General features: G+C 40.4%; 1 protein-coding gene across 6 annotated transcripts in view; it reads right to left on the bottom strand.

Moving 5' to 3' along the window:
• Nucleotides 1-9308: 9308 nt before the first annotated feature.
• qkia (QKI, KH domain containing, RNA binding a) overlaps nt 9309-19722 on the bottom strand; it is an 83995-nt gene continuing 73581 nt past the window's right edge. Inside the window, exons 6-8 of one of the 6 annotated variants that reach the window (XM_062440456.1) lie at nt 19254-19691; nt 17180-17254; nt 9309-15915 (exon numbers count right to left, since the gene is read on the bottom strand). In XM_062440456.1, the coding sequence (XP_062296440.1) occupies nt 15899-15915; nt 17180-17254; nt 19254-19691 (530 nt within the window). In that variant the 3' untranslated portion in view covers nt 9309-15898. Of the gene's footprint in view, nt 15916-15953; nt 17255-19253; nt 19692-19722 lie in introns of those variants that run through there. The other 5 variants (XM_062440460.1, XM_062440457.1, XM_062440461.1 and 2 more) reach the window with 5 other exon arrangements.

Here is a 19722-nt window from a genome sequence, read left to right as displayed (position 1 = left end):
GTTTGTTCGCTTTTCTCTCCCTCAGCTGAACTCAAAGGGTCTCCTTCAGATGTCAGTGGTATGTAACACAGTTGCTTGCGCTGAGGCATCATTAGTTACTAACACGTCACAACAAAAATCACAAGACACCTTCTAATATCGAAACTGTGAGAGGTAAGAAGCCACATATTCCCTCATTTCACTAATTAAAGCACAATTATTTCCCCTCCTGTGCCAATTACAGCCATATTGATGAAGACACCAGATGTGCCAACCTACAGTTTTCAGGGTGCTCACTAGGTTGCGGTTTCACCTGTGTAGAGCTGTGTGTGTTACGGTGACAGCCTGGTGCCACATTACACCAGGCTGCGAAATTGATGTGGCTGTCAGCTTCAATTAGAGATGTAATGTCTTGGATCAGGGGGGGTGGGATCAGCCCAGGTGCATCAGGGTCATACAAAGGAAGTGATGTGGCTCGGGCTGAAGAGCAGCAGCAGAGGGAGGGCGAAAGGCGAGATGGTGAGCACTGGTGTGAGGAGGTTGGGAGTGAAAGAGGAAAAGCAGGTGATAAGTGAGACTGGAGGGTTTTGGGAGAAGTGCTTGTATGCATATTCTATTAGGGAATTAAAAACAGCCTTGAAATGCCATACATTTGGAGCAGCAAACTAAAACATTGCAAAATGTTTTACACTCATCTGAGATAAAAGAAATGAGCATATTAAAATGGACACATCATACTTTTTATGACTTTCTGTTATTGTTATACTTTTGTAATGTCAACTATGTATGTAAACATAACCAAAGGTCCAAAATGTAAGGTCATTCTGCTGTCATTCTGCTGCGTTTGCAGTGTTACCTCTACTTCCTTTTTGTGCTAAAATCAGATTGTTCACACATGCCCAGAAATGACTGTCCATCCAATAGTCATTGTTGCTAAGGTCGTTGCATGGGTTGTTCTTGTTGTACCCTTGCATATTTTTTCCAATCGAATATATGCAGATGTATTTGAGAAGTTTCCATTTTGAGGAATGGGAAATCCTACTGTTGTTGTTTGTTTATGTAGCCTCCCGAGCTGCTAGAAGCCTGCAGAGGCAAGCTTCTGGAAACTCGCCAAACAGAACGGATTCGGCTCCAAAGAAGGGGGGGGGGCTTTAAAGAGACAGAACAGTAGAGGTTGGACTGGGGGGGCTGGGTAATGGGTCAGTATAGTATAAATAAGGCGTTGAACTGTAAATCATTCAGAATAAAAATATAGTCTTGGAAATGTGCATGACAACGTCCCTTTTAGAAAGACCAAATGTGATACCAGCTGATGGAAATAGATTTGTTGAATACCCCTTAACATTTTGGTACCTGCTTATATTTCATCTACTGTACACAAATAGATTAATGTCATGTCATCAGTCACAATTACAGAACTTCAGTCCACCAAAAGTCCTCCAAAATTTGTACGTAAACTCAGTAATCTCAGTCTTGGTGCATTTGTCACCTCCCTCTCTATCGCCGCAGTGGCTGATAAAACATCACAAATGTGAGGAAACCATATAAATGCAATGGTGTACTCCACTGGAGTTACATGTGAATTATGAGGTCTTGTTCACATCTTTTGGATTGTGCCAGCATATAGGTAGTTCAACGTTGACATGCTTTGGTCCGTCACATTTTATGTTTCCAGAAATTTCAGAAACAATATTTTTATACTGGCACTGTGCAGTGCAATGAAGTAAGTCTGTGTGTGTGTGTGTGTGTGTGTGTGTGTGTGTGTGTGTGTGTGTGTGTGTGTGTGTGTGTGTGTGTGTGTGTGTGTGTGTGTGTGTGTGTGTGTGTGTGTGTGTGTGTGTGTGTGTGTGTGTGTTGACTGCATTCATGAGTCCCCTGCTAGGCCAGGGTGTTGAGATTTAGTGCAGATGCAGATCTGACAAGACAGATTAATCTGAGGAGAAAAAAAAGAAGGGAAAAAAAACTGTCCTTCCTAATGTTTACACCCGTCGCGTGCCCAGATTAATTACAGACACACACAGAAAGCACACATCCAGGGACAATGTAGTCATTTGTCTCCCTGAACACACACACACACACATGCACACATGCTGACACGCGCACTCACATACACTCAAGAAAAGATAGCACCATGCTAATGTGACATCTATTCTTGCCTCAGGGATGTGGATGAGATTATGTCTGTATGTGTATGTGTGGCAGTTGTATGGCAGGAAGTTCATTACTGCCTTACAGCTCAGTGTGAGGCCACCCGGCACAGAAGAGCTCACAGGGACCTGAACAGCATGCTTGGAGCTCAGCCTGAGGGGAAACACACCCAGTATGGGGGCACATCCTCAACAGCAGATATATAACAAACACATGAAGCATCAATCTGAAAACAAATAATCTCAGAATAATTTACACCTGCTGTTTCCACTGTATATTTGTATACATTATTAATACTCCCTGTATTGCTAACAATCTTTGTAGTGCCCTGGTATACCCGTGGAATCGTGGATGAATAGTTTTGTTTAGATGACTTGAAATGATTAAATTCAAACAGCTTTGTTTTATAATTACTAAAACCGTTAATCTACTTCAGAAACATGCCGAGCATCAGCATGCTGCATTAATCATGCACATGATGTAATGTGAAACTAATAAAAATCCTGAGAAGTTACAACTCCATCTTCATGTTGCAGTTTTATTATTTTGTTAGTCTGATGTAGGAAAAAAAAACAATAACAGGAGAAAAAATGTAACACCTCCTACATATATATATTTGAATAGGCTGTATAGTCAAGGCGGTGCTCTAGGACTGTGTGTTGTTGGAGAGCTGTTCTCAACTGGAAGTCAGGTTGAGGTGTGTGTGTGTGTGTGTGTGTGTGTGTGTGTGTGTGTGTGTGTGTGTGTGTGTGTGTGTGTGTGTGTGTGTGTGTGTGTGTGTGTGTGTGTGTGTGTGTGTGTCTGATTGAGTGCTGGGCCAGAGTGCAGTGAGACACAGGTGTATTAAATTGGGTCAGCGTTTTCATTTCCCAGGGTGAGCACACTCACACACAGAGACACACGCTAACTGAATTGTGCTGTTTCAAAGTGAACCCTGGTGCGAACACACCTGCACATGCTATGCATAACAATACACACAAGAATGTACAGTATGCGTGCATGCACACACACACATTAACATTTCCCCGATAAGAAGGATTAGAAGCAGTAGCGTGCGGTGGTGTTTCAGTCAGGGCCAGCACCAAAATCAAACTCCCCGCCCCAAAAGAAAGTATTGTATGCCGATACAGCCAACAGAGCAGCCGCACACATATAGGCCTATGTCCTACAATACATACACATTGCGAATTCAATGTAAGGCCACTATTATGCAACAGTACTTAATCGACACCAACATGACAGCTGATCAACATCCGCAACGCATCAAGACACCAATGTGCAGCATCGCCATCAGATCATCTTCCCTTAGGTCACTGCCCACTTTACAATGCACATACCATGTGACACAACATCAAAAACAGCACATACTGCCCGACTGCTCTGCCTCTCCCTTAGAGGAAACTTCTAAATCACTTCAAAAATAAAATCAATTTCTATAACAGACACAAACATGCTCCAAAAACGGTTCTAAATTTACTTCACAAAGAGAGAGAGAGAGAGATATTAGCCCAACAGCAGAGCCAATCTGGTCCAGAGAAAGTTTATTAAAAAACTAGCACTCACCGATTACTTGTAGATGAAATCCATCCTGCGATCCTTCATAATGAAAAAGGCACCCGAAGCAGGACCGCAATCATATCTTTATCTACCGATCTTGCTGTTAAATCAACCGCCATCACCTTTCCAGAATAACAGACAGTGCGTCATCACGCACCTGCCCATGGGCCAATCAGCCAAGCTCATTTGAATGACGACGCCCAGGCCGGCACTAGAAACTCTGCTTGACTTAGGGCGTTCTGTCAATAACACATCAAAGTTTGATTGGCTGATGATACGGTCACTCAACGTTACACACCCAAGGAGCTGTGATGCGTTTATAGGACATAGGAGATTTGAGCTCCACAAAATATAACCATTCGTTTTCTGGATAAAGTTGCATACTGAACAAGTAATTGACTCCAGATACATTTCAGAATGACCTTTTAATTATGGAAAAAATATATTTTTTGTCAGGGCTAGCAGTGCTAGCCGTGCTGCCCCTGACTGCACACCACTGATTAGAAGTTATTCTTGCATCTAGACAAAGATTCTCAGACACAAGAGGTAGGAGGGAAGTTTTTTTTGGCTCCTTTTGTGACAGTGTTTGTGTTTATGTATAAGCATGTGGAAATAATGTTTACATGGCTGCCATGTCCAGGGTTTAAATCACAGGGGAGGCAGGCCAGAGGAAGGTCAACTCCCTTCAAAGAGGCCTGCACTTCCTTGAGAGCGAGCAAGGTTTGAACTTTGTGTGTTTGTGTATGCATGCTTTGGGGTGACCACCTTTCCTGGTGTTCACCTTTACATGACTGAAGTCTATTTAAAAATCTTGAAAGCTCTTCTGTTAAAGAAACAAGAGCACACAGTGAAGCTGGGAAGCTTATAAACGGCATAGAAGATGCATTGGAATTTTAGCTGAAAGGGTGAAAAGCAGTATAGAGCTGGCTTGTGTGTTTCTGAGCAGACATACATTTCTACTGCTATTAACAAGCCAGCAGGTTTGCAGTATGGCGGAGTTTTAAATGCAAGAGGTATCCACTTAAAGTACCTTAAAGTGCAATGCAACTGATGGCGGCTAGATGCCGGTATACTTCTATTTCTTCTCAAGAAATGTTAAGTCAATCATTTTCTTAAACAAGTCATGGTCTTAAACGCTAAATTTAGGCCTTCTAAATGTGCTGGTGGTCATTTTGGAAATGATTGCATCATTAACAAGATTTGCAGAGTTATAGTAGGCATTGATATGTGCAGCATGGGTGTTGATTGACAGTTGTGATTGACAATCTCCTGTCTTGTAGTCTGAGCTTCTGTTTAAACGTATTGTCCTCCAAACATGCAGTTCTACTGTGTTTGTGGTTAGGGAGTCACACTAACAGGACCCTCACAGGCTGCGGTCACACTATATTTTGGTAAATTCAATTTTACTTGATCATAATATCTGTCCTGTTAGCATAATTTCATCTAACAATAAATAACATCAGCACAAATGTGCACCAATTGATGTTCCAATGTGCTTGAATTTAGCAATTGAAACCCAATAAGCACTCCAATAAGGTAGGGGTCAGTAGGTTGGTCCAAGGTAGTGGAGGTAGGGAGTGTTTTCAGACATCTGGTGACATCCATCTTTATGGTGGAAATGATGAACAAATTAGCTAATTAGCCTAACGCCTAACATCTAATATCTATGGTTCTGCTCCTGCCCAGTCTGCATATTTTAAAGAAGTCTAATTTAAGTAAGATAAACTGGTCCATGTGCATTTTAAAGGTATGCAAAGGAAAATATGAATGGGCTTCAATTTATGTCTGTGAGCTTTCCCAAAACATCTCCAAATGTAGCTTAAATTTTGTGAGATGAAAGGGGAACAGGTTGGACTAGCAAACATTTCACCTGATGATACTTGTGTTTACCACAGTGTTGCTGTCACAGCCTGTTATTTCCTGATACAACACCACACGTCATATTTCCCATGAATCCAATTTGACACGATTGCAACATCAAGTGTGTTGTAGTTTTGTTTTTTTATTCAGACATTGTGCAACTGTCGTTAGGGCGGAGCATGAGGTTGTGTCTACATGGTAACCCCAGAACTGCGAAAGATTTTACAAGTGATCACTTTAACCCAAACCAGGATCTTCCTCTAACCCTAACCAAGTGTTTTTTGTGTCTAAACCTAACCAAACCTTAACCACAGCACTGTCATATCATAAAACACAATAATGTTATATAATGTGCACAATGAAAGAACAATGCATGCAAATCTTGCAAGAGTTTTGCAAATCTAGGAGAACCATTTAGACATGACCCCGCAGGCGAGGACAGAAAGAGACAGACTTGACAGACACACACACACACCTGTGCTGACATTCTCTGTCAGCATTAGGTGACACAGCAGGCCTGCAGTACTCACATCTGTCTACATCACTCAAAACAGAAACAGCCCAAAAACAGTGAGATGGCCCGCCACACTGAAGAGGAAGATTCATCATTTTGTCAAAGCTGGAGTGATGTGACTGATGGGTTGACAATTTTACTTCTTACAGTGACATCTATGTGACAGCATTGCTATGGACAGAGCAGGGAAATGTTATCTGACCTGTTAGATATGGATATGAAAAATGATCAAAATAGTGTTAGGACTTTGGACTAGTGCTAGGACTTCATAATGAGATCATCTGAAATATCCGCCACCTACCCGAGAATATTATTTGCAGCTATCAAAGAGAATGAGGGAATGTTCTCAAGAGCTTTTCTCGGAAAGATAGATACTTAGAGGACATAATCACCTGTACTTTACAATACTGAGTGATGAATTACAGAAAGAGTGAGACATCGCTCTGTTACATATTCCTGAAGGAGAAATACTCGCTTGCCACAAAATAAATAAAACTGTTGCTCGTCGCTGCACTGTCTGTCTTGCTCTCTCAATCTTTTATTGTATCTAAAGCACACACACACACACACACACACACACACACACACACACACACACACACACACACACACACACACACACACACACACACACACACACACACACACACACACACACACACAATCAGCCGCCAACACAAAATCCAGCTGCTAGACTGTGTCACTGGGCACAGGTGCTCAAAGAACTATAGTTTCATTCATCAATCCAAGCTTGAAACCTGCAACAACTGCACTCTGAAACAACTATCTCTCCAACACACACCACACACACACACACACACACACACACACACACACACACACACACACACACACACACACACACACACACACACACACATACACACACACACACACACACACACACACACACACACACACACACACACACACACACACACACACACAGGCAGCAAGAGAGAGAAAGAAACAGCTGCACTCTGATGAATGCCCTATATTCATTCCACAGGAAGCTGGTTCATCTGTCACTACTGATGCAACCCTTCCACTCTAACCCTTCAAACACACACACACACACACACACACACACACACACACACACACACACACACACACACACACACACACACACACACACACACACACACACACACACTCCAGTTCTCTTTTCCTGATTAGACTCCCAGCTGGTCTCTGCGACAAATGTTCCTTTGATGCATCTTCCCGGGGGTCAAAGCCACCATCAGAACCCTCCCCTCCCTTCCACTTCTCCACTCTTTCTCGCTCACTGCTTCCTGCATGACATTAAAGTCACTTCCAGCAGCCCCCGCCCCCACCCCCCTTGTGAACCATTACTCCCCACTGTCCTATTCTGCGGCTCTGTCCTCCAGCAAGAGGATGAGAGAATAGAGAGAAGCAGAGAGAAAAAGATTTGTCCCTGGCGTTGGGAATTTTCCTGCAGAGTTGCCAGCTTGAACCATACTGAGACGTCTTTTTATTTTTTTGTACGATTGCTTCAGACAAAGGACTACTGCAGGTGATTGTGAAAAAGATGTAACTGCTCCAGTCTCATAGCTGACTGGTGTCACCTCCTCACAGGTCTAAAGTTATAAGGAGGCCCATACACCAGGAGTTGTATATGCCACACTTGCACAAATGGGAAGAAACTGCAGCACTGTCTGATCAGTTTGACAATGATGTGATAATCACTCTGTAAAGATGCAGGTCCCAGTAATGTCTTCGAAAACTTCATGCAAGTTTAGGAATTCTGTTGCTTCTTTGGGCACATTTACATGCACGTGACTCCCCACAGAAACCCAGAGTTGACATGATGTGTGTGATAATGAGGGTGAAGTCTGAGAGGATGTGCTGTAGCCTACAGCAAACTTCACATACTGGCAGCTCAAAATGAGATGGGAAAAATGGAGGGACTCTGGTGTTTATTTTCCACATTGATTAATTTAATTTTCCACCTGCATCTGTCACGAGCTGATTGTGTACAGAGACACCACTTTGCATCCAGTTGGCATGTGTGCACATTGAAAATGCAGAACAGAGCCCCAATAAGTATACATACCTCTAGTCATTATGTTAATGGGATTACGCTTCTGTTTTCAGACATTTGACAAAGATGGTGTAAAAATGACAGCAGCAACAGCTGAGATTTGCAGGTCTACACGTCTGTTGATGCATTTCCTAATTATTAGAAGCTGTTGTGTAAATTGACAGGATTTTATTTGGACACTAACCCACCAATTTGACACAACCATGGGTGTAAGATATGTTTTTCTTGCATGTAAAACATGAGACTGACTCATTAATTCAAATGTGCAGGTGGAGACATGAAATGATGAATTCTCCAGTGTCTATAATGAGAATCCCAGTGGTGGATCTCTTTAATGATATAAAAATGTTTTGACTTTTATGTATATATGATAAAATATACTTGTCTCATTTCTTTAAAAAAACAACACAAACACATGAACCAAAGCGCTCTTAACATATTTATGGTTTTATTAAGTTGATTTTTTAATGCACCGTATTGTAAAAGCATCTGCAAAATGAATATAATGTATGCACGACATTCAATGACATTCAAATACTGCTATTTATACACTTATTAAACACTACAGTATGTGGCTCATTCAGTGCAACATGAAACTTTTAGAGAGGCTCTGACCTCTGTGATGAGTTCAATGTGTGCAGCGCTCACATACTGACGAATGAATGTGTAAATTGGCCTTTATTAAAATACATCCATCAGTGCTCAGTTTGCAGTTAGAAGTGTTGACTTTTAACCTGATGCCACACTACTGCATGTCATCTGCCATGCATGGCTGCTGGAGATGCAAAATGAGAACCTGGAGTGAAATACTTTGAATTTATGTGCCAGTTGTTCCTCGGGCCAGACTTTAAAAAAAAAAATCAGTTTAAAAACACCAGAATGACTTCAGCCAGAAATGGATTTCACCGCTAAATACCATCTCCAGAGAGAAAGCTTTAGCTGTGACCCTCACAGAAGGTCAACATTTCACCAACATCACACTTAAATCCAGAAGAGGGCTTGATCTCACTTTGAGAGCTTACACAGTTATTTTGCTTGTGTTGAACTTTCACATTTTTATTTTCAAAAAATGCGGGGCACCTACCTTTAAATGCCCAAAGTCACAGCAAATCCAAAGACATGATGTCACCGATAAAGAAGCAGAGCCCAGAAGCAAAGGACCAGTCCAGGTAGAGCAGTCATAGGGAAGCTTGTAAATATGGTTCTTTATTGCACACATGACATCTCTTTTCCTTTTTTTTTTTTGGTGTGAGCAACAAAAACTGGCATTACATGTTTGATACCCTATTCAAAATTCTTAGTCTAACCCTCTATAAAAACAAGGTAACACAAAACAAAAAAATAAAGGCCACTTCACATAAAAACTTACAACTCCACAAAAAAAGAAAAAAATCTCACAGATTTTAGTGCACCACTATGGATGAGGAACTTACAGTATATATCATAATAGTATAATTTTAGTAAAAAATGTATTATACTTTTTTTAATGCACGTTTATCACAGTCAAAAATAAAGAAGACAAAAAAACACAAAAAAAATCCAGTGGGGCTAAAAATATTTAATTCTGTTATTTTTGTAGCATTTGCCCTTTAACCACCTGAGTGCTACATCACTGAGACCAATACTGATTGGTTAAGCTGCCGTTTAACTCATTGGAGGAATGTTTGTTAAACAGAACAGAAGAAAAATAAAAGATTGACAGGTGAAAAGGCAGTTAGTAGATAAATACACTGAATGCCCTGCAACAGATTTGGAAAGGCACTGAGAACTTAGCCAGAGATGGCAGCAGTATGCAAACAGCTGTTTACAGCATACTGTGGTCCAATCAGAGAGAGAGAGAAAGAAAAAAAGTTCTCAGTGGATCAAATCGAAAACAGGACCCATTAAGCCAAAGTTTAATGGAGGGAAATACCTGTGACCAAATTCCTCATTTTTGGTCAAACGTTCCCATTTTATGTTTCAAAGTGATTCAAAAAGAAAAAAGAAAAAAAAGGCGTGGGCATTTAGTCGTGTTTTTTTTTTTGTGCTCAACAAAAAAGCTTTTGGCGAGATAAAGGGAGACAGAATGACAAATTGGCACTTGAATGATAAAGTACAAAAATATAATATTTTCCAATCTCAGGGAAAAAAAGGCACTTTTTAAACTCACAAATGCAATACTTTAGGCAGTGTTTGTAATATATTGTGCTCTGGAAGATAACTTGCCACTTATCGTCTTTTTTAATCGGCTCGGTGTTTTGAGGCGAGCCACTGAAAACCTCTGAGACATAAAAAGGCAAAATTTGTGACAGCATAACACAGATCTGCTGCTAATGGACGGATTTCAGCTCAAGTTGTTCATTAGGGTACAGAGGAGCCAATCCTACATTAATAAATAAAAAAAGCTTACGGCCGACATCGCTTAATGTAAAAAGCGTAGTTACTTAAAAAGGAGGACAAACAATTTGGGGTGGCTGCTGGTAATCCAATCTCTGTCTCTACTTGCTGGTGTACAAGGTAGTGTTATTAATATTTCAGTTAATTTCAGAGAAGAGACAAGTGTTAAATTTCATGTTAGACACTTTTAATCCTTGTTCTTTGCTTGCTGAGACATTAAGAGAATTGGAACAGTTAAGGCCAAGACGTTTTTGTTGCGCAGATTTAAAAAAAATAAATAAATCTGTAGGCATCACTCAGTGGGTTAAAGTAACAATCAGGATTAATGAAGTTAATCTTTTGCTTGTGTGTCAGTGTCAATACCTTGAATTAGTGAAGGAGGAAGAAAGCTGAATAGAGAGAAGAGAGCTGAGTGAACCCAGGGACGAGAGCACTGACGCAGCAGTAGAATGAACAACACACACTGGCAGTGTTTTAGACAAACCCCACCCTCCCCCACCCCTTCCCCCCCAAATAACAATAAATACTAGCTAGCTGAAAGCCATATCAGCATTTTACACTGGAAGGAATAGTAAGGTTGATCCCAAAGTACTTCATATTGGCATGGTGTACTGGTGTGTGTCTAAGCATTATGGATGCTCCCAAATGGCCCAGTATTAGCTGTTATATCAATAAGCTGAATGGTGTTCACCAAACAGACAACAGCTGGTGATAACTGTAATGCTGCTATCCAGGCATAACAAGCCATGGAAGCAATGGCAAAAAAAAAAGAAAAAAGAAAAAAAAGGAACAAATAAAAGAGTGGGGACAGCTTTAGACCGTCTCAACAGTTTTCTATAAATGTGCCCCATTATTGTAAATAACTCACTAAGTCTACAATGTGTGGCGATGATGAGATGTTCTGCTCTATGTAATTCACAGTTAAAATTAATCCTTTTGAGATGACTAATACGCAGCATTTTTTTTTTTTGCAAAGATCCCAAAACGGTTAGAGAAATAGGATATCTGTAGGAAATGTCTCATCTTCAGGGATTAGGCTTTTTTTAGGCTCTATGAGAGTTGTAACCTTTGTGTGCAGTAAAAATCAGAGTTTAAATCAGGAGTGTGCTTTTGTTCAAAGAGAGAACGACTGACCCAGAAGTTAATCAGTGACCTCAGGTAACATGCAGCTTTAACACTCTGACGCTCCCTGCCGTGTCGCAGGGTCGGTGACATAGAAGGACAGGACGACTAACAAGAGAGTTGTCTCTAAGCAGAGACGACGAGACACAGCAGCGGTGTTGGAACTGAGCGGGGAGGGCAAGTATGAAGAGTGTCAGCAGATTTCTCCAGCACAAAAGGTGAGAATGCGTGAGCGGGAGTGAGGGACGCTTATCAACTCGTGCAGTTTCCAGTTAGGTTGTGTGTGTGTTGAGTGACTGTATGTAGAGCAGTGTCTGTGTGTTTATGTAATTTGTGTGTGTGTGTATGTGTCAATCAGTCAGTGTAGGTGGTGGCCAGACACCAGTTTTAATTGTGTTAGTCCGTGAACCAGACCAAGGTAATACATTCATGAAACTGGTTAAAAACACAAGACAAAATATCAGCAAGTTAGTAAAATTCTTACTAAGAATGTTTTATTAAAATAAATGCCAAGAGGTTAATAAGAAAAATAACAGCATACACCATGAAAACTAAATGCAAGCATGTAAAAATACTTATGACAAGAAAACTAATAAAGTAGCTAATGAGTTAAACAAGCTGGGAATTGGCAAGAAAACAAAACAAAATATAACAGGGAAAAGGCAACACTCCCCACAAGAGACAGTTTTCAAGATGTAAAAGAGAAGGAGGGGAGGAAGAGAGGGCTGTTTAAAGGGGAGAAAAAAAGTTGCAGTGGGTTTCATTAAAAAAAAAAAAAAAAAGCACTCAGAAACATGATTAATATACATATAAAATGAGATTAGAAAAATACATTATAAACCTGTAACAATGGCTGTTAATTACATTATCATACATGTAGTAGGCAGGCCAGAGAGAATACGGTAGGTATAGAGTTAACCTTTCACCTGATGGACTTTATCCAGCCTTTCACAATGACACAGCAAGTTGTAACATTGCAGAGGGAATTTTCTTAATACTGTCAAATGCTGAATACCCATCACTTGCTCCACTTTTAATATTGCATTTCAATTTAAAATAATAACACTGAAAAAGAATAATTCATTTGACCTTTCGGTGTAACAGCATGATGAAAGAGCTATAAATAGAAAAAACAAACTGCCAAGGGTAATATCAGGATCTATTAATTCCTCAGTTCAATATAACGAGCGATAAACTGTCTGTTGTTTCAATAACTGAAAACGATTTGGCTGTGAAATAAAATTGCTCGTTTCATTATCCAGCGCTTCACACGTCCACTGTAAATCTCCTGATTGTATCGATAGTTTGCTTCATTGTCAAATTGACATTGAGAGATATTGACATGGACTGGATGCTTTCAGTTTGCAGCTGTTGAAACAAGCAGGCGTAATGCCAGTGGGACTGACCCCACCTTCATATCTATCCCCTTGAATATTATGTATTTTTCTCAGCTCATGATCAAAACATGTCTAGGCAGACTACTGCATTGCTATTGGCAGTTCAATTTGTTCTAGGAAGTTAGTCACAGTTACCAAAATAATTCAAAAGACAATATTTCCATATGATCATTAAAATCTAAATAAAAAGAGAACGAAACCTGCTCATACAGCAGAGTAAAGGGCCATCAAGTAAAAGAAAAAAATAAAATCATTTCAGGAAGACAAAACCATGGCACATATTTAGCTGGTCAAAAACGACTGCTATTCTTTTTGCATAGAGTAACTTCGGTAACGCCACTATGTTGTGGCAGCTACCCTGCTCAACTATTCAGAGCGTGTAACACTAGCCATTCCTCTCTGCGCCATCTTGGTGGGTGCTGGATATTACTGAACACAACTGGAATACTCAGAAAACAGAAACCACTGTTGATAAGGCACTTGATTTGATCCTTTTATACTCTCTGGGCGTCTGTCTCGCTCTTGTCCTCGCTAACGTTCAAAAGGGTTTATGACTGTTTTGGTCTTCGTCTTCCGTTCTAATCATATCCAGGGTAACAGCACTTTTCCTCACCCACTCGGTTTTTCTGTTTTCCCCTATACGGTTTTAAACTTTTTTTTTTTTTTTTTAATTGTTTTTCTTCAGATTTTGTATCTGCAAGTAAAGTATCAAAAGCTAAAATTGCCAAAAATAGATTTTTCATTTTTTTCTCTTCTCCAGCACCCTGTAAAATTATCTATTTTTTGTTCTCTTCTGTATTTGTATATGCAATGACAGATATCTACATTTTTATATATTTATATTTATATATATTTATATATATATATATAAGACGTATGTATAAAGCAATTTGAACAGGCAGGCATGGCTTTCACATCCTATTTTTTTCTTGAGAGTTAAACAAAAGAGTGTGGGCTCAGGAGCTAGACTACCATCACAGGGAGGTGTGACACATTGTGGATGCGCTTTTGGGTGGTTTGTCAAGTGTTTTAAAAAATGAATGTTGCATCGCTAAAATAATTAAAATTCAAAAATAATTAGACTAATTTGTAAGAAGGCTCAGATTATGCCCACCTGACATCCCCAAATGATGTAACATTTTAAACGAGGGTTGAAAATGAAAAAAAAACACATGAAACAGATATTGGCCAAATGTTGAGATGCAGAAAAAATGAAGAATGAAACAAAATAAACACTCTTTTGGCAATGTGGCTGATGAAACAACTAAATATAGATTCCAGGTATGTATCTAAACGCATTTATGTACAGAACTTCAAAAGTGCCCTTCCCCCTAGCAATGTACTGTAATTGAGTCGGTTGTTTTAGTGTTAATTGCCTGCGTTCATCTCCTCAAAGGAAAACAAAAAACAAAAACAAAAAAACCAACAACAAAAAAACTAGCATTAATGAGTCAAAAATCATCTAATCTGACTGAGCTGTCTGTTCCAGCTGAAGGCAGGCACCACAAATTCACACCCTTCCAAACTCTAAAAATCACAAAGAGAGCCCTCTGTGAGACAGATGCATAATTGCAGATATATATTTCATTGGAAAACCCTTTGGCTAAATATGCACACTTGATACTTTTTTTTTGTCTTTTCGATCACAGCTCAGCTAACTTATTGAGATATTTTTTCTAAATACATCAGGCACTGAATAATGGATGTAGTGTGGATGGGGGCGTAGCAATGGTCAGTAGCTTATAAGCACTGCTCCAATGTCCCCAAAGCCTCAGCACACCCTACTTTCATTGTAGTATTAATTAAAAAAAACAAAACAAAAAAACAAAAACAACAACACACACACACACAAACCCATCATCCCAAATTGTGACCTTCCCATCTTGCCCTTCATCATGTCTTAGTTTCAGCAGCCTGCGTCAAAAATAAGATTGCGTTTCGTTTTATCCAGAGATAAACACCTGCCTCATTTTGGCTAGTCAATTTAAGCAAAGCTAATTAGTTAAATATGAACAGAGAAGCTACAAAATCAAGTGGAGAAAATGACTCAAAAGTAAAGCAAAAAAACCCAACAAAAAACAAGACAGAAGAAAAAACAACACTTAAATCATAAAAAGCTTCTTTTGCAATGATTTCAGCCATGCTTTTTTTTTTAAAACAGACAGAAAGCTGTTTGAGGGGCACACCCAGAATGTGTCAGCTCATAATTACATCTTAGAGCTCAACAACTGCACTACATGTGAAAAATTAGAGAAATTAAACAAGTTAATGTGAGTGTATGTTCTCTTTCCTTCTATTTCTTTTTCTCTCCCAATAGGTGGGTGTTGGAACAGGGTGGGAGCAGTTTGGGGGCTTTAAGCATTTCTTTTGGATGGGGAGGAGGGTGGAGCACATTTGAACGGGATTATGTAATTACTCTGAAACCAAATGGTTTGCGTCAAATAGACATTGACCTTAGTTTGATTGATACATGTGAGGTCACCAAATCAGAGCGGTTAAAAGGAGGGTGGGTGGGGAGGGTGGGGTCTTTATTGCTATATAATTCAGTGCAGATTTATGAGTAATACCACAAACATCCACCTAGTATATGATTCATGAAGAAAAAGAAAGAGAAAGAACGGGAATTAAACTCAATGAACAGAGGGAAAAAATGAATATTACACAACTTTGTTGGGTTTTGTTGTGTTTCTGTGAAGATTCTGCGTTGGTTTCTATTTTTTGTCAGAACGTGTTAGGGTAACTGTACGGGCAGGCGCCTCTCTCTCTCTCTCACTTGCGTCCGAGAGGCTAGCAAAAGGCAATTACCAGTTAACTGATCAGCAGGCAGGCTTGGGGCGGCTCGTCATTGGGTGAAGAGTTCAGAGGTCAGAAGGTCATGTGTTAGTTGCCGGTGGCGGCTAGGTGGTTAGAAACAAAAACAAAACAAACAGAAAAAAAAGATAGAAAGGATATTAGTGTCAGCAAGAAGAGACTGGAATGACATCATTTTAACAATAAAATGAATGCAATCTCTTATGTCGCCCCCTGCTTCTAATTCCCCTGCCAATACGAGATGAACCCAGCTAGTCTCATTATAATCATGACGCGGTCACATCATGATCCCAACTACTAAGCCCCCACCCTGGATCAGGTAGCTTGGTGGTTTAATTTAAAGCGCACATTGCCCCCAAAACCAAAAAAAAAAAAAACAGAAGCAAAGTCGGACAGACAAACAAAATAACAAAGATCTAGTGTTTTAGTGTCTGTCAAGTTGGAGTGCAAGTTACAAACAGTGTGATTAGTGGTAAGGAGACTTACGATAGCTAATGTTATGTGAGAGATAACTTGTGACTAGTGTTAAATGTGCAATGAATAGATGAATCGATTTTTTCCGATTCTTTCTCTTTATTTAGCAGTATAGTTTTATATAATATAAATATACACAAGAACCATAAATACATTTGATATAAAATGCTCAAATATAAAATGACAGTACCTCATGTACAACTGAAATATTAAAAATGTATTTTAGCTTTATTTCAATATTTGCAATACACTGGAGAGAATGCAAGCTACCTCAGCTTATGTCTGTGCGTGTCTATCTTCCATAGAAAAATAAAATCCAAAATAAATTTAAATTTCAAGGTGAAATGGTGCCTGGTAGCAGCATGGCTACTTGTCTTCCGCCTGCTAGGTCTCTCGGATACAGTATAGAAATGCTTCTCCTTTTTCTTTGCTCCTTATGAGCTGAGGAGATAAATCATGTATGGGAACAAGCCTGCCCCATTTTAGGCTCTAATCTCAAGTCAGAGGAATGTCATTTAACACCATCAACACTGCCTGCAAGTACTACCTGTCCTGGGTTCACAGCTGCATAAACCAAAAGCTGTTTTATTTATTGTTGTTTTTTTGTTTTTTTTGCCTGAGCTTCGAAATATACACAGCCTACGTATACTGTATATGTTAAGTACTAAATGTAAACAAAATGTGCATACCACAATCAACCATTTAGCTGGTGTGTGGATGTATGGGGTAGGAAAGGTGGTTGGGGGAGAGGAAAACAAAAAAAATACAATAAAGACAATATATAAATTCCCAACTAAGGCATTGAGGCATTATAGGCATAATAATCATTGAAATGCATCAGTCAATAGCAGAGAGTAGCTAGGAGACTAAACTGACCTCTGTCAGCGGTCACAATCCTTTGGTAAGGATGGACCCGCGTGTCATGCCGTCTCACTTTAGTAGCCATTGCACCTAGATTGTAACAGGTCCACAAGGTTAGAAACCATTCACTTTGAACAGGGGAAAAAACAGTCATCTTTTACAGTAACAACATTCACATTTTAACCATTGTCATTATAATGCTTGGATTATACAACAATACACAGAATAGCAACATAATACAGATTATAGTACATATACACACCACACATATTTTTTTTTAATGTGTAGAAAAATGCAGTAGAAAAAATTATAATAACACCTTTTTTTGAGTTTTACTTGGTATTAAAAAATGCATAACTTAAGTAATAAAATTCCACAGTGCTCAGAGTTATATGGAGGCTGTCTGGAAAATATTATTTGATTCTTCCTGTGGGATCCAAAGGGGGATTGAGGGAAATTTGTCTCTATATTTTGAAAGGTGGGGAAATCCAATACAGCTCTGATGGTAATTGAATAGTGCCAGACACCACCTGCCTCTCCCTTCTCTCTTTCATTTTCTCTTTCCCTCTTTCACCATTCCTCTCCAGGTCAATTTGCTCACTGGCGGCAGACGCTGTCATTTCTCCTCCTATATTTGTCACAACTGATTTCTTCCACAAGCAGTGGCTGACGCTGCCTCGCATAAGCATACATGACACAAACAAACTGCTGGCGTGTCACTGCATGTTCAAGTATTACAAAAATGTGACGAGCAGGAATTGAGAAATGACAAATAAAGGCTTCCCAAAGGTACAGAGGACATTTAAAGTAAGTCTAAAGTTTCAACAAAGATTTCATTGTGGCATTGTCAAGTTAAGAGCAAGTTCTGGCTGATGACTACGCAGCCACCTACACTACTCTGAAGCAGCAGATGGCCTAACGTTCCCTTACTCTCAGTGAAGCTGATGGCGGCTAGATATAGTAGCGCAGACAGCGAAGCCAAGTGCATGAGAGTGTGTGTGAGTATAAGGAGCGAGTGTGTTCCACAGGGCCCTGTTTTGCTGAAGGCACCAATCGATAGTGTGAGTAAATAAAATGCACTAAGCTGGTGTAACCCTGCAAGTTAAAGAGAGAAAAGCCAGTCAGCTGCCCCTGTCTGTTATACACATGACTCCCAGAGGCACCTCAAATACACAGGTCAGCTAAAATCACACTTGTGTCTGTTGCTGCCAGACAAAGACAACATTTCGAAGAGCTCTGTGTCAAATTAAAGCCGGACAGCTACTGACAAAGGCATCTTCTGTCTTAATATGTGAAACAGCTTTGCTTTTGTTAGCTACAGCCGCAATACAACATATGGTGTTCGTATCAGACTCTATTTCTTCAATAGATGTTCACTTGTCTCTTTGGTAGCAGATGTGGTGAGCTTAAAGCACCATTGAGAAAGAATATAATATATACACCCACACATTGAACTGTACTCCTGACACAGAAACTAAGAGGAACGTCAGGTATTAGCACACAGCCCAAGTTCATGAGGGGTGAAGCTAAGACAATGGAGAAAGGGGAAGGAGAAGAAAAAAGGGAAGACTGGAGGAATTTAATGAACATCCCCAGTGGGAGTGAGAGAGGGACTATCTACAGGCATCAAGGCCTGCCTGCAGAGAACAGTGCAGAGAAATGATTTCAAAAGCTGTAGAAATCTAAGGGGATCTGCCGCCAGACTGAATATGCCTCCAGGCCAGTGCATGAAAAGGTTAGAGAGCAGGCTGCGAGTATATGAGCGTGTTTCTGTCAGTGTGCCTCATTTTAGACTGAGGCAACTCCTCCTATATAAACCTTGCAGAAAAGAGGCAGTGTAAACCTGGAAGTGAAACTGTTTGGAAAGAGTGTTAAGTAAAACAGTGAAGTAACTTTAGTCTAAATTATAAAGAGAACTTTGCAAAAGCCTAGCCCTCACAAGGTATTTTCAGCCCTCCCCCCCTTTGCCATTTTATTATAATGTCCATATCAGCCACACAGTTGGTCATCCCATTATCAAGAGCTTCACCAGCACATCCACCCTGTGAGTTTGTCTGTTTTGATCCTCAGGTGGACACGACATATTTACCTTTCAACAAGTCCTGACTGTGGCTCAGGGAAGCCGCGTCCAGCACCCCAGCTCCGGGGTAAAACAAGCTGGCCTCATGTCCATGCTGGCTAAAGTTGGCCGCTGTACCTGCTCCCATGCTTCCCCAGGCTCTCTTACCTAGAACCCCACTGTGCTCGATGGGGTACTCCAGCAGGGAGGTGGGTGCCAGGGCGTAAGGGTAGTCGTAAGGGGTGGTGTAGATAAGCCCGCCATCCGGTGTGGGAGGCACCAGGGTGGGGGTGCCATTGGGCAGCATGGCAGCCATCTGAGTGGGCCGGATGAGGTTCATGATGGGAGTCCCAGCTGGTGTTGGGGGTCGGAGTGCCTGGGGAGGCAACACCTGACCTGTTTGGGCTGATATGAGACGAGGGCCTTGAGCGGCGGCTGCCGCTGCTGCAAGAGAAAACGCAAGGGTGGCTGCCATAAGCAAGAGAGCGAAGGACAGGAG

This window comes from Scomber scombrus, chromosome 19 (assembly GCF_963691925.1).
Source record: "Scomber scombrus chromosome 19, fScoSco1.1, whole genome shotgun sequence".
In the NCBI taxonomy this organism is placed as follows: domain Eukaryota; kingdom Metazoa; phylum Chordata; class Actinopteri; order Scombriformes; family Scombridae; genus Scomber; species Scomber scombrus.
The sequence above is the reverse complement of the archived record's forward strand: the minus strand, read 5'-3'. Positions and strand labels throughout refer to the sequence as shown.